This window comes from Pleuronectes platessa, chromosome 11, assembly GCF_947347685.1.
Source record: "Pleuronectes platessa chromosome 11, fPlePla1.1, whole genome shotgun sequence".
Classification (NCBI taxonomy): Eukaryota; Metazoa; Chordata; class Actinopteri; order Pleuronectiformes; family Pleuronectidae; genus Pleuronectes; species Pleuronectes platessa.
In genome coordinates, this window is record NC_070636.1 from 14,464,781 (window position 1) to 14,480,884 (window position 16,104).

Genomic DNA, 16,104 nt, shown 5'->3' on the forward strand with positions numbered 1-16,104 from the left:
ATATATGTATGTGTATATTAACCAACTCAATGAGTTGGTTAAAACCTGACATGCTTGGTGATAGTAAGTGAACCCTGCTGCGTTACAGGATCTTTGGACTATTTCAAGTACTAACACCCGGTCTGTGAATGTATAAACCCCTAAAATCAAATTATATAGATCTATATATATACATTAGTATACATTTTTTTTGTCTATTGCATATATTGCATTTGACTTTGGTATAAGCACTGTCCTAAGAGATCCTGTAACAATGCAGGGTTCAGGTACTGGCACCAGCAGGCCTGTCAAAGAATTAACCCATTCATTTCAAATAGTGTATATCCATCAAGTTTCTCCCAACCTTGGATCAGTAAATGATTTAGTCTCGCTGTGTTTTTCTACATCACAGGATCAACAGTGTGTGAACATATTGCATAATCAGACATGTTTGGGATAAGCTCAGTCCAAAGATCCAGTTACACTATGTGCGGCTGAATGGATCCTTCATGATAGACCTTGTGCAACAATAAAACGGGAGGTGCCTTCTCCACTGAACGTTTCTTTATGGGGCTTTAACGACAACCAATGCTCAGGTTGCAACAGGCAGGTTCCACACACAACAAGCAGACACGTGCATAAAAACACACGCACACAATATGTCGAGGTGCAACAGTCCTGGTGTGTAAAACGCTTTACTACCCCGCAGCTGCATTGAAACCAAAACACAAACACGTGTAAATACATTTCCCACCATAAACACGTCCTTCTTCCCCCTCCGTGTTATGGCGGGTTGTTCCTTTAAATGACTCTCTCCTCCCACAGGTTGCTAGCACACCCGCGCCCCCTCCAGCAGCAGCATACACTTACACATCAACAATGGGTGTCCTCGCTCATTCCAGTGAAAAACACGCTCCTATTTCAACGAACATGGCGGAAATTGATCGCCTTTAAACGCTCACCTGTGCGACAAAGCAGCTAACTGAGCACAGACACCGGTAAGCTCGCCTATTCTCGTCTAGCTTGTTTGGTCGGTTGTGTTGGACGCTAGCTAGCTGCAGTGCTAACGAGCTAGCTGCAGATGCTGCTAGCCCCCTGCTAGCCTAGGCCTCAGTGCTCTGTATGTATCGGAGCGTGGTCTCTGCGGACACACTGGGGTCCGTCAGTCACTGTACAGGCCCACGCTGTGTCCCTCTGCCGCCACATGTCTTCGGATGCTAAACGGCCTAAAGAGACATTTGCACCGGGAAGTGGGCTAATGGTGTAGCACGAAAGCTAGCTCTGTAAATGTCAGCTTCCGCAAAAAACTTGCACCATATTAGGGGTTGCAACGCAGTCGGTTCAAAGTTATTTCGCCCGATATGGGTTCGTGCAGGTGTGTGCGAGTGATGCTGATGTCTGCTTCTGTTGGAGACTGAGATTTCCAGGATGCATTGGCCTGCTTGTTTGTTTTGGCTCTGAGCACCACTCCTTGTGACACTGGCTCTGTGGCTAGTACAGTCACTGGCTCGAATGATCATTTCAGCACTGATTGCTGTGTCAGTCAAATCTATCTTACAAGAGGCATGCCACAAGATGAATGAAGCCATGCATACCCATCCCTCTTTCATCATTATATGGTTAGTGTTTTCAGTGATAGTGGATGTTCACCTGAACAATAAACTTGACTGATCATTACAAGAATGGCCAGAGGGAATTGTATATGCTGAGGAGAATGAGGTTATTACTGAGCTGGTATCAGCCATCTTCTTCAGTTTGCTGGGGCAGCAGCATTTCAGCTCCTCACAGGACTGGATAGACCCATTAGCAGGGCCAGCTCAGTCCTGGGACACCCCCTTGACCCACTGGAGTTGTTGGGACAGAGGCGAATTGAGAGCTAAGCTGTCTTCTCTATGGGAAAACCTGTCCCACCCCCTGCAGGATACCATCACAGCAAACTGGGCAGCTCTTGCAGTGACAGACAGATCCACCCTGAGGATCAGGAGGAGAGGTAGCACAGGACATTACTTCCTGCTGCTGTAAGACTGTACAACCAGCACAGCTCTCAGTAGACCACTTGCAACTTTATATATATATATATATGTCACCCGGGTTTTCAACTAATTTGATGTGCAATTAAAAAAATTCAATTTGTTCATTTTCAATATCAAGTATGTGCAATACTGTTTATATTTGTTTGCATGGTACACATATGCAAACACATGGTATTGTATTTCTAAAATGTATTTATTACTGTTCCCTTTTTCCCGCTTTGATATGTTAAACTTCTCCATAGTGGGACTGATAAAGGACTATCTTTTCTTAATATTATATGTTCCTTTCTGTCTTTTCTGTGTCTGATCTGCTTCCTTCTTCTAAACTAGTGGAGAAGACATCACAGGAGAGAGAAAAGAAGCCAAATCACTTAACTCAGACACGCAGCCGAGAGAAGACAGCCGTGGGTGTGTCTGCGATGGCTGGTGGAAGGCGAGGGGCAAACCGCACCACGTACTGCAGACCTCCGCTGAGCGGTGAACCAGGCTCGGTCAGCAACGGCAACCACTCCACCAGTTCCCCGGTAACTGGGGTGCGGTCACGTACGAGGTGAGTCAGGCCCCCGACACTCTGCCCCGGATCCCACTCATCTGGGCTGCATCATGAGAATAATACTTCATAATGGCACTCATCAGGACTTTCTATGCCCTCCGCCCCGTCTGCAGGAATGGGTCGGGAACGTGCATGTCCAGCCCGCCCCTGGCCGCTCAGACGGTGGTTCCTCTGAAGCACAGCAAGATCCCAGAGTTGTCTGTGGATTGTAACGTGCTGTTCGAGCTCCATCTTTTCTTCTGCCACCTCGTTGGCCTGTTTGTCCACTATGTCAACATCTACAAGACTGTGTGGTGGTACCCCCCCTCTCACCCTCCCTCACACACATCACTGGTGAGCGCTCGGTGGTCAGGTGTCGACTGACAGTCATCATAGCTATGATTAATCTGTGGTTTTAGTCTTTATATGGCCTACCAGAGAATCTCTGTTTGTTTTGCTGTATGTTATGTTACAGTGCATATCAATGTTGGTGATGTAAAGTGCCACATATGAGAGTGCTGTTTAAATGAGTGTGGACAGTGAAAGCAATAATCCTAAATCATTCTTTTTATTTACAGAATTTTCACCTCATTGACTATAACATGCTGGTGTTCACAGTCATCATCCTGGCAAGGAGGTTAATTGCAGCAATTGTTAAAGAAGTAAGAATTCAATTTGACTATTTTTCACTCCTCACAGTGTTGTCCTTGAATCCTGATATTAGCTCAACCTCTGTTATTAGCATATGGAAATACAATTTTAATAATGGAAATTCTCAAAACACATGTAGTTTTCTTCTATAATATTCATTAAGGTGTATTATGTGTCACTCTTAACTTTTCCCTCCTCTGCTTCTCTCCTCTAGGCGTCACAGAGTGGGAAACTCTCCTTCCCCCACTCAATCTTTTTAGTGATGGCTCGGTTTGCTGTGCTAACGCTGACGGGCTGGAGCCTGTGCCGCTCCCTCATTTACCTGTTCAGAACCTACTCTGTCCTCAGCCTGCTCTTCCTCTGCTACCCGTGAGTAACTTCAGGAAGAACAAAGCAGCTTATACCAGCTGCACGATGGAAGAAAATCGTTTTGATTTTATGTGTTATGTTTAGTGTTTGGACATTTGAGTGCTGCCATCAGTTGAAGTTGATTTAAGTAGGTTTAAATTGAGCATGGATGATGTGCCATGCACTTCCTGGGTGGCATGGGAGTGTACGCTGTTCGGATGCTGGTATGTAAACAGTTTCCGAAAGGGTGCCGGCAGTAAACCCCCTAGCTTCAATATTTTGAAGATATGATTAAGATATATTTAGCATTTTTATGAAAGTCTAATTGTTCTGTACTGATAAGACTAAAATACTTTTTCTTATGCCATGTACACTGTCAACTTATATTTTGGCAGCACTACTCTTGTGGTTGTGGTGTCACAGTGACAGGTCCAGTAAACATTCATCTGGGCCATTGTTTCCCACAGATTTGGTATGTATATTCCGTTCTTCCGGCTGAACTGTGATTTCCGGAGAGCAGGGCCGCTTTCTCCCATTGCAAGCATTGGCTCCAAGGAGGTGGGCCGGGGCCGGGACTACCTGACCGTGCTGAAGGAGACGTGGAAGCAGCACACCAGCCAGCTGTATGGCGTCCAGGCCATGCCGACACATGCCTGCTGCCTCTCCCCGGACCTCATCCGAAAGGAGGTGGAGTACCTGAAGATGGACTTCAACTGGAGGATGAAGGAGGTCCTGGTCAGCTCAATGCTCAGCGCTTACTATGTGGCCTTCGTACCCGTCTGGTTTGTCAAGGTGAGAACCTGTACGACGTAATCATTGAGTGTGCCTGAGTTGTGCGCCACTCTGAAAGTGTTAACATCTTCCTGTATATTTTCCTTCAGAGCACACAGTACGTGGACAAGCGCTGGTCTTGTGAAATGTTCATCCTGGTGTCAGTCAGCACGTCAGTAATCCTCATGAGGCACTTGTTGCCCCCTCGATACTGTGACCTGCTTCACAAGGCCGCAGCTCACCTGGGCTGCTGGCAGAAAGTAGATCCGTCACTCTGCTCCAACGTCCTTCAGCACATGTATGTACTGCTCTTTAGTTATTACTGGTCTACAGGTTCATCTGGATGGAATTTGTGTCAAATACTAATTTCACTCCCCTTCTTCGTTTCTTACAGCTGGACAGAGGAGTACATGTGGCCACAGGGAGTCCTCGTCAAACATAATAAGAATGTGTACAAGGCCATGGGCCACTACAATGTTGCAGTTCCATCAGATGTCTCCCATTATCGCTTCTATGTGAGTATTCCTACTTGAACAGCACCAAGGCAGTTTTGTGAAGTGAATTCTGGAAAATTTACTCCAGACATTTTACAGAGTTTGCCTTTCAACTAGGGACAACGCAGCAGACATATCAAATTGTGGTGCCGAAAATGTTTTTGTTTTTGCTTGAAGAACCACTGTCAGCCCTCTGACATTTTACTAAGGGCTGGAAGAAAGGTTCCAGAAACTGACAAAGACATGTACAATTTCACATATAACCATTCCAGAAAATTTCAGGAAAAGGTGCCGGGTTCTGTGCAAGTTTGAAAGCAGTTCCAGAGATTTTATAGTACCAATATTCACGTAGCCTATTTGTAAAATAATTATGCTGATTTAAAGAGTTATTAAACAGTCATTAATATCTACATATTACTGACTGCATCCTGTTTTCTTTCATCCCCTAGTTCTTCTTCAACAAGCCTTTACGAATACTGAACATACTCATCATCCTGGAAGGGGCTATGATATTCTACCAGCTCTACTCGCTGATATGCTCAGAGAAATGGCATCAGACGATATCGCTGGCTCTGATCCTCTTCAGCAACTACTACGCCTTCTTCAAACTTCTGCGAGACAGAATAGTCCTGGGAAAGGCTTACTCGTACTCAAACAGCTCATCGGACCAGAAAGTCAGTTAGATTCTTAAGTTATTGTTGGTCACATTCGCTTTGGAACAAGACAGACATGCCTCGGAGCTCTGTATTTTATAAACTGCATTTTGTGTCACGTTTTTGTTCTGTTCTGCCATAATAAAAAGAAATATTTTTGTATTACTTTAAAGCTTTGTTGGAGTTTTATTTGGGTTTTAAACCTGTTTCCATTGTCACCACAAGATGCCTCTGTTTTTCAAAAAATAAACTTAAGCTGGTTAATAGGTGTAAACTTCAGATGACAATTGACACCAAATGTCTTTTATTGCTGATTTGGTTGTGAATTATTAAATGTTGAAATTCAAATATTGATAAAATTAACAATTTATAGTATTTATGGATTATACTAAAATCAGATGTCTGTCCCCCAAGACTGGTTGGACCCCCAAATGAGATTAATTTTTTTTAAAGATTTCATTATTACTACTAATAAATCTTTTTTTTTTATATGCACCTTTCATATATGAAATACAGCTCAAAGTACTTTATAACCTACATTTACATAAAATACATAGAATTAACATAAAAACTGAAAATTGAATGATGGAAAAAAGGTTTGAAGCCAAACTCAGTAAGTAAAACATGAGATAACACAAAAGCAATAAGACCAGTGAATAAACGTAATTAATTGGCAATAAAATGAAGTTTAACATGATACATAAAAAACAGTCAAATACAACATGGAAATAAAATGCAGCACAACCTTGTACCATTCAGAGCTAATGACATGCTAAAGTGAGGTGGCAAGTCTTCAGCTTTCCGGGTCACAGTCACCAGCAGCTGATCAGTGATCAGTTATACACAGCATCAGGTTCACTGTACACAGTCACCAGCAGCAGATCAGTGATCAGTTATACACAGCATCATGTTCACTGTACACATGTGAGCAGCAGCTGATCAGGGATCAGTGACACACTGCATCATGTTCACTGTACACACGTTACCAGCAGCTGATCAGTGATCAGTGATACACAGCATCAGGTTCAGTGTACACCAGGCACGTGCACAGATAGACCCCTAGTGGTGCTCAAGCACTGGCCCTTTTGCCCTGGATGAGAAAAGTGCCCTTCTTCTGGGGCCCAATTTTTTCTTCATTCATCAATATTTAAGAATAAAAATGACTCTCACTGTCATCAATTGATGATTGCTGGTTGTTCATCAAATTGCCCTTGAAGGATATTAAAGATTTTCTTTTATGGACAACTTTAGTTAATCACAAGCTGCACCAACCAAGCTAGAGCAGCAGAGGAACCCAGCAACCAGCAGGGGGCAGCCTCAGGACATCACAGCAGACTGTGATTCTTGTAAGGCTCCGAAGACAAGGTTGGAAAAGTACTAAGTATGTTAAATCATCCAGTATCTAAAAGCCAAAAATATAAAAACAACTTTTAAGTAAGCCTGTCAAATATATGTAGTAAAGTAGAAAATATTTTCTCTGAAGTTTTGGTGATAATTTGTCAATCTTATTAATTTGCTTAATTCCCAAAGGCAACCATCAGGCGGTGTGGCCTAATCGACAGGGCGTTCGCTGTCCAACAAGATAGACCCTGGTACGAATCCCACTCTTTCCCATCTTCTAGTTGACAATATTCTGAACTCTTAAAGTTGGCAGGATCTCTCCTGTTAATTGCAAAATAAATTACACTATGTAATTTGTAATTAATTAAATAAAAAAAACAGGGAAACATTTTATTAAAAAAAAAATATATATATGCACGCGCAATTCCTGCGCAGTTTGCTTCTGCGCAGAATGTGCGCAATGGGCTTCTGCGCAGGATGTGCGCAATGGACTTCTGCGCAGGATGTGCGCGCAGTTTTGAATTTTTTTTTAATTTAATTTAATTTAAAAAGAATTATGTATATTTTTGTTATATTACATTTTTGATCATCATCATCATTTCTCCGCGCTGGTTCAGGGGTAAATGATGCTGGTCTTCACAGGTGACTGACCTAGCCGTAACCCCCCCCACAGGAGATTATGTGCTTGTGTGTGTGGCTGCGGCGCTTCCTGGTTCTTCCCGGCACTACGCTGCCGGTGCGAACAGCCCAAGTATTTAACATGGGCGAGGAAAGGAGACAGACCGCTTTTCGCAGCGCTTCTACCTCCGGTGCGTCCCCGGGGTTAGAGGATGACGGTGAGACGTTAATTTATTGTTTTACATCGCATGTGTCACGTCGTGATAAATCAGTCTCCTATGTCGCCTGTACCAGGAGCCGCCCCTGTCACTGGTTATCTTGGCTCGCTGTCTGGCCGGTAACCAGCCGTCCGGACCGCTCCGTGAATAAGGAGGAGGAGATGTTTCTTTACTTGGAATGCGGCCACTTTATTTCTCGGATATACAGCAGGAGCAACACTCGCATCACCTCTAGGTGGTCCGTCACTTCTCGTTATACACACACTTTTAGCGTATTTTCCCACAATACCCTGGTGCACTACGTCACACACTACAAACTTTCCTTAAAAGGGCAGGCCATACCTGCAACACAACAGCTCTCGGTCTCATATACAGATGGTAAGAGAAAGCAGAGAGGGATTTTTACACACTGTCTGATAAAGATTCCGACAGTAAAGGCAAGGGGTAGTGATGGATAAAGTTTTCTTCAACAAGTTAAATCTTCCATTCTCACTTTCCACCTTAAAACTATGACATGAACTGAACTATGAACTAGTTCATGAGAGGTGTGAACTTGCACAACACTGCCCGCAGCATCAGACAAACAGGTAATGACGGTGTTTGTGCAATCCCCCGGCGTTGTTTGGTGATAAATGAACCACAACATTAGCGCCGCTGAAAACATTACGTCGCAACTGGTCCGACGTTTCCTAAAAAATAAACAAACAAAAAGGCCTTGTCCAGCTGTTTACTAACGTTTGTCATGTTTAAGGAAGAGAGAGAGGGAGAGAGCTACAGACAGACAGGCAGGCAGGCAGACAGACAGACAGACAGACAGATAATTTAGAGGCAGTTTTACTGTTCTACAAATTAGACAAGTTCACTAGTTTTGTGTCTGCCGAGGTATATTGTGGTATATTATTAGTGTAATGCTGCTTATGCTTCAACTCTGTCAGATAACAGTAAAAAAAATGTGTGTGTACTGTGTTGTCAGCTTTATAGAGATTATCTAAGTCACCCTTGATAATTATGCACAACATTGATTTATCTCATTTACAAAATTTGCAGCCTAATGCCAAGAAAAAAAAGACTCCAAAAGCAGAAGGACAGGGAACTGCAGCAAGCAGCTCAGGGTAGCAGCTCTCTTTTATCTTGGATCAGGCCATCAACTAGTAAAACAGATAAGGGAGAATCGGTAACCCTACCTGGTCCAGAGGAGCCCATCGCATCACTAATCCTAACATATTATTTGGTTATTCAATATGGCCTTGTTTTGTCTGTTTTTACCTGTTATTCATTTATTTATTCAAATTGATAATTTGAGTTAGTTTGTTAACAAAAATAAATATATAAGTTGAAAATATCCTACTGTGTTTTTTATTTATTTATTATTATTATTTTTAATTTCATAAACAATTTTGGCGATGGGTGCCCTTTTTTTGGTTTGAGCACCTGCCCCCCAAAATGTCTGTGCACGTGCCTGCTGTACACAGTCACAGTCACCAGCAGCTGATCAGTGATCAGTTATACACAGCATCAGGTTCACTGTACACAGTCACCAGCAGCTGATCAGTGATGTGTACACACAACATCATGTTCACTGCACTCTCTGCTTCCTCTCAGAAGGACACTGTCCCTTTAAGACGGATAAAGCCGACAGCTCCGCACGAGCTGAGGCATCGCTTTATATTCCACTATCTCCAGCTGCTGCGTCAATTCTCCATTGTTTACCGCCGGTTCCAGTAAATGTTCATGTACATGAAGTGTCGGTGGACATTTTAAATCCCGGATGGAGAAATGAGACGCTGGACGCAGCCGGTTTGCTCTGTGGTGCGTAATTGATCCGGTCATTCTTATTTGTGACATTCGTAGACGATACATCTGCTTTACATGCGTTTCCTTGTTACATTTAACTGGATATTGTAACAAACTGTTTATCCACGTCTTATCCTTGAACCACACACGCTACAGTAGTGATACAATCCACGTAAAGAGGGATACATGCGTGTAAAGTTGCCTTTGTGTATGACTGTAGTGGCCATCTTTGGTTTCTACTTTGAACTGCGGCTGGTGCAGTGTCGATCGGATGAGATGCTGAAACAGGGATTCTATTAGATATTAGGTGCAAACCATTATTTAGGCTCAATACTGACACTATAACAGAAAGAACGTAGTCACTTTATAATTGATATATTATTATAACTTTATAATAACAAACACCCATCAAAATAAAGGGATCCACAACTGTTCCAGTTCAATGCAATACAAGTCTTGTAATACTATATATTGAACGTTTTATTGGATTATTATGCATTATAAACGTGCTTCCATTTCCCATTTTTCCAAGGCACTTAGTGTAAATAGATGAGTGTAAAGCTAAACTACACTAAGGGTGGAGTATATTGATTTTATCATTCAGCCATTTATCTGTAAGTGATGCACATGGAATCCATTAGTGTAACTGTACGGGCTTATGTCAGAGGTCCTGTTTGTGTAATTCAGTCATTCCTCACTGAAGCTGACTGCGGCTCCTTGGTTTGAGTTCACCTTCACTCATCACACCCTCCTTCACTTCACACATATTCTCTAAGGCTGCTCCACCTCGAGGCTGCTCTAAAAATATTTTTCTCGGCTGCCGTGTCACTCACACTTTTTACACCAGGGAGACAAGAGCAGGAAATTGCTTCCATTTTCAACTTTCATCCAGATGCGATCAGATGAGCAGTATTCTCCTCTGCTCTCTGATTTGGATGTCTCTATACCAAATATACTTTTGTACTTATACAGGGATGGTGACGAACTAGTGAAAGCATCACTATACCTTTTTCCTTTTTTTTTTGCAGTGTGGAGAATCCTGAGCTGCATCACTAACTCTGGCACAGTCCTCCACACAGCCCTTCTCTCACAGAGGGGCAGGCTGCTGGTTTGGAGCTTCCCAACCCTTTTGTTGTTTTACTGCATCCTGTGCACCGGCTGGCCAGTGAGTGATTTATACTTCAACTTCTCTCGGAAAAACAACAAACAATAATGGAAGACAAACGCAAGAAGCGCAGCCCAAAGGTGTCCCTCCCGCAGCCCCCTCCCCCCCCCATCAACCCCCGCAAACTCACCGTGTTGCCCGCCAGCAAAAGTGCCACCTTCTCCCTCGGCCTGCCGCAGCCTCCCTCCCCCAAGAACAGAGGCAAGTACAAGAGGTCCATTGGTGCGCCCGGCCAGCCCAAAGAGGTGTTCGCAGCCGTCGTAGCTCCACCAAAGACCACCAGGTGCGTTTCTATGAGTACCAAGGAGATCCTCCAGAAAACACCTGCATTTATAAACATCTATTTAGTCCTAGCATCCATTTTCCTCCCCAAAAAGTAATATGGAATTGCAGTTCATGCCTCAGCCGAGGCCCAACAGTCCCCTCATTAAACCACATTCAAATTCACTAGATCCAGATTTGTATTCGGATCTGCACCACCAATTGCACACACTCATAAATATCCGTCCCCTGAACATGCCTCTATTTTTTCATCAAGATCCGTGAATTATTGTCTGACAAATTTAAGAAAATGTTGAGTAATGACATCTTATTGTTAAAAGATAGGGTGAAAAAAGTGTGTGGATCCACATTAAAATGTATTAGGTTTGTCCTTGGGTCATGTAAATCATTTTTAGCAGTTTTTGTTTAATTCTACAAACTAACAAACACAGATTAAAACATAACGTCCTTTGATGGAGGTAATGATGTGAGATCATACAGTTTGCATGAGCTCTACCAAAGTTACAAGGTCGTCACAAGCCCTGGTACATTTAACAATAGCAGAAACAGGAGGCCGGTTGACATTTATGTTTTCTGTCTGTTTCTCCTCAGGCCCCACAAAGAGAAGCCCAGGGCCCCACAGCCAGCAGGGCCCAGTAAAGTCGTCCAGTCTTCCCCCTTGCAGCACTCCTTCCTCACTGACGTCTCAGACGTGAGAGAGATGGAGGGAGGCCTCCTCAATCTCCTCAACGACTTCCACTCAGGCAAACTGCAGGCGTTCGGTAAGCTAAGCTTGATCAGACTGGCCACCGAGGGAATATTCTGTTACAGGCTGAAAGCAAAGCCAGTTGAAAAGTGGCTTTGTCACTGAAGTCAAACAATGGCTGGGCTATTTTTATCTGCTGCCATGGTAATACTGCTGGTAATACTTTTGACTTTGCTGTATAAGTGCTATAACAAGGTCCCACCTGTCTGCTCTCACTCCTCTGTTTGGTAGGTAAGGTTTGCTCCTTTGAGCAGCTGGAGCATGTGCGTGAGATGCAGGAGAAGCTGGCGCGACTGCACTTCAGCCTCGACAGCCACGTGGAGGAGCTTTCAGAGGACCAGAGGAAGTGCGCCTCGGACCACAACCTGGAACACCTGCTCAGTAACGTGAGTGCAGCCACAGCAGCAGGGACTCATCTCTATAGTACACAATCTCTGTTTACAGCTGGTCCTCAAGCTACATGAACGTCTGAATATACAGTGCCTGTAAACTACCAAAGAACGACTTTCTGCACCTCAAGAAATAAGTTGGTGTCTATAAGATTGATGAGGTCATCAGGGTTATGTCATCAGGTATGACTTAAATATGTTAAAACTAAAGGTGTGGACGATTCCATAACTATCTAAAAGTTTTGGACATACATTTTTTTTACCTTAGGTGGAAGATGCATTATGGGAAATTTAAGAGCAATTGATCTGGGAATTTGACAAAAAATGTGGATAACATAACGCAGGCTTCAACTGTAACATAATAGAAACCTGGAGTACAGATTTAAATATCAATAACAATATATATATTTATATATTTATCATCACATTGTTAGACACAGTACAGCAGTATATCTGGAGGGATTTTTTAATACAGCCACAGGTCACTTTTTACTACTCACTGCTTACATTCAGTTTTTGGTTTGATCCTCCGCTTTGCTCAACACCAAAGTGCTTAGTTCCCCCCTTTGGAAGAATATAGTCTAAAATCAAGAGGGAATAAAGTCAATGGTTTACAAGGGTGAACTTATTTATTTAAAAACTGTGTAATCTCAGGGACAGTTATGTCAGGTAAGTGATTATTAGGTCAGTGCTGAAAGACTGCAATACTCAAAAAATTCGACCTGAGTGTCATCACTTAAGGCTGTCCATTTGACATGTGACTGTAGGAAAATCACAGGTACAGTGAAATGAATTTGTTTGGCTCATAGTTAATGTTATGAGGAACACTAGAGTACATAAGTGAACAGTGGTATATGCTTTACCCTGTTTACCCCATCACGATAAGGGTTTCTATTGTTCATACCTGGTATGAAAGTGTGTCCCCTGTGTCAGACTTGTGATCAGATCTCACTTCCCCGCTCTAGGCATAAGTCACACTTACGTCTTTTGTGTCTCTTTTTGTATGTTTGAGTGAGAAACATAGAAATCGTGATGGGGTAAACAGTGTTGATATTGTGGCTACAGACAAACCAAGTTATGGTCGGTGAATAGACTAAAAATTTGTTTTTAGGGTCTGTTTCTGGGTCTGATGGTGTGTGTGTGTCGGCACAAGCGAGCGAAAGAGAGGTAGAGTCGGGAGAGTGTGAATGAAAAGATTTGACCATTCTGTGGTGATCAGTGTTGATATTGTGGCCGTGGTCATAATCACATCAAGAGAAAAAATCCGATCTGAGTGTCATCACTTAAGGCTGTCCATTTGACATGTGACTGTAGGAAAATCACAGGTACAGTGAAATGAATTTTTTTGGCTCATAGTTAATGTTATGAAGAACACTAGAGTACATAAATTAACAGTGGTATATGCTTTACTGCACGGCCAGTGTGTCCCTGTGTTAAATAGTATCCAACACAAACACTGATGTGTAAAGGGTTTCTATTGTTAGCGCGTGGTGTGGCTCCTGGTTACTCACGCCTGGGGCTGCTCTGCTCTCTGTGGGGAAGCTGCGGTGCTGTGTGTGAGGGAGGTGACAATAAGACCTCACTTGCCAGGAATAACGTGAAGCGAGTGGATAACTGTGCCTCAGAGCAGACGGGCTGTGAAGTGACTTATCTCTGTGCAGATGAGGAAATCCGATTCATTTCCCTTCGTGAGCACTGTAGTGTTGATGGGAATTGAGTTCATATCGAAGCGCCACACACTGGCTGTTATGTCATATGATCGTGTTTAGTGATTAGTGCCCTGTAGTGTCACATCCGCTGCTATTTGTGGCTGTTCATATTTTCTCCCATGTCATCTGTTCCATTTGTTTCCGCAGCTGGAGGAGCTCAGCACCTCCATGTATCCTTTCCTAATTGAATGTGTGTTTATTTATGGGAGTCGGCCAGCACTCCAAGGTGAGCAAACTCTTGATTTAGATAATCCCTTTTCACTTTAGTCCCTCCTTGCGAATCCTTAACGTGTCCGTGTTCAGACAAAAGCTCCACTTGGCCGAGAACCAGGACCTGCCCAAGACATCTGGCCCCTGACAGGAGCGGAGGCGTGGAGGGCGGCGACAGCACACTCATCGTCTCCCAGCATCTAACCATGGCCGGGTTGCCATGGCGTTGATCCAGCTGCCTTAGTAACAGAATGGAAAGACCCACAGGAGGAGGAGGAGCCATCTCCCGGCCCATTTGGTCAGTGAAACCAAGGGAACGATACAGTAGCTGAAAGCAGCAGAGCATTAAATAAACCAAAACATCATCCCCTCCTTCATGAATCGCTGAATGATCAGAGGGGGGACTTCACAGTGGAAGAAGAACATGAACATTTTCCAGCTAACATCAGTTACTAGTTACATCATATGGTAACAGCCGAATCCAAGCGAGTGAAGTTGTTGCTTCCTTTTTCCTTTACAAAAAGCACATTTTATGAGAGTTGAAGACCTTATACTGTGTCTCTTTATTTCATCATATGCCTGGAGTTTTGCTCAATTTTAGAGCCAGTTCAGACCTGGTATTCACATCCGTCCTGAGGGATCTGATCACAGGTGGACAGAGTCAAGTTTGTCTGATCACACCTGGTATGAAAGTGTGTCCCCTGTGACCACTTGTGATCAGATCTCACTTCCCCGCTCTAGGCATAAATCACCCTTACGTCTTTTGTGTCTCTTTTTGTATGTTTGAGTGAGAAACATAGAAATCGTGATGGGGTAAGCATTGTTGATATTGTGGCTACAGAAAAATCAAGTTATGGTCGGTGAGTAGACAAAAAATTTGTTTGATTTATTGTGATAGTGTAGCGGGTCAGTAGGTGGTGCTTCGTATCAAATATAGATTTGCGTTCACACAACGAAAAGAAAGGGGCTCAGACCACCTCAGAATGGGGTCTTGAGGACACATCTGGGTACGGTCACACCTCTTACCATCAGAGCCCTCAGGACGGATGTGAACACCAGGTCTGAACGGGGCCTTCGACGGAACTCGTCTGCCAGTAAAGGTGTGAAATGTGAACCATCCTTTCGTATCGAGTAAAAAATGTATTCGGCCGTTTTTTGACAGAACCACTGTGGTTAACTCTAAAGTTTAGAGGAAGTTTTCACCTTTTGCTATTATTCTGGATGCACTCTCTCATTTTATATATTTGCTAAAACGTTTAATACCGACTGGATTTCAACAATATCTGGACGATCCTTTCTTGAAAAAAGGTGCATTTTAAAAGGGACAGTGTGAGTAGACCTGTGTACAAAATGTATGTTTGATTAACTTATATGTAAATGTATGTAATATAGTTGATAAGGTTTCACCAATGTGCAGTTCAGCTACTGTATTTGCTTACACTGACGGTTTGAAATAATTGAAGTACGGCGATTATGTCAGTGCTTCTTTAGGATTGCCATTTTTTGTGAATGACGGCCAGTAGCAGCGTCCCTGCAAGCACAAACTAGTCCCCACTGCTACTGAGATGCTGTAAAAGCCACTTCTTGCAACCTGTAGATCACAAAGAGAATCTGCAGTTTGACACTGTGTTGGATACCACATCCACAGAGTAGTGCAGCTAGCATAAGCCTTTGAGCAGAACTATTTCAAAATGGCAGCTACTTTCATAGTTTTAAGATTAAGGGGCTTTGATTCATTAAATTCCAAACCTGGCATCAATGTATCTTGGCTTTGATATATAATCCTTGACAAGACATCTGCAGCATGATTTTAGTGTTTAATCTGAAACATTATAGCATGTCAAAGTGTTGGCACATTTGTTAATTAAATCATAATCTAAGTCTTTTACACTGCTTGCTAAGCCTACCTCTTCTACAAGGCCATAGAATATGTGAAACCTCTCGTTGGGTTTGTACATCAAAGATCCTTAAGCGAGCCTTTTTCTGTTGTTTCACATTTATTTATTCAACCTTAGCTTTACACATCATGCCATATGAATTGGACACAGTTAAAACAACCCCAAAACTTGTGTATTATGTGTGTCACCAACTGTATCCATGAATAAAGGCAAATCAGGTTAAAGACAGAATGACGTGTGTTTCTTTGACAGGGCAAATTTCTAAGTTCTTCTT

At 43.0% G+C, this 16,104-nt stretch overlaps 2 protein-coding genes across 2 annotated transcripts; both read left to right on the top strand.

The window, feature by feature from the left end:
- The first annotated feature begins 786 nt into the window (after positions 1-786).
- tmem39b (transmembrane protein 39B) lies at positions 787-5,633 on the top strand. Its single transcript, XM_053434472.1, has 9 exons — positions 787-977; positions 2,343-2,562; positions 2,679-2,898; positions 3,123-3,206; positions 3,410-3,564; positions 4,011-4,335; positions 4,425-4,612; positions 4,709-4,829; positions 5,258-5,633. The coding sequence occupies exons 2-9, from the start codon at positions 2,432-2,434 to the stop codon at positions 5,489-5,491; spliced, it is 1,458 nt and encodes a 485-aa protein (XP_053290447.1). The 5' UTR covers positions 787-977; positions 2,343-2,431; the 3' UTR covers positions 5,492-5,633.
- Positions 5,634-9,317: 3,684 nt separating this feature from the next.
- ccdc28b (coiled-coil domain containing 28B) lies at positions 9,318-16,042 on the top strand. The gene is made up of 6 exons (XM_053434003.1): positions 9,318-9,447; positions 10,461-10,880; positions 11,471-11,640; positions 11,856-12,010; positions 13,870-13,892; positions 14,026-16,042. Exons 2-6 carry the CDS (start codon positions 10,645-10,647, stop codon positions 14,078-14,080), a joined length of 639 nt encoding a protein of 212 aa, XP_053289978.1. The 5' UTR covers positions 9,318-9,447; positions 10,461-10,644; the 3' UTR covers positions 14,081-16,042.
- Positions 16,043-16,104: the final 62 nt, after the last annotated feature.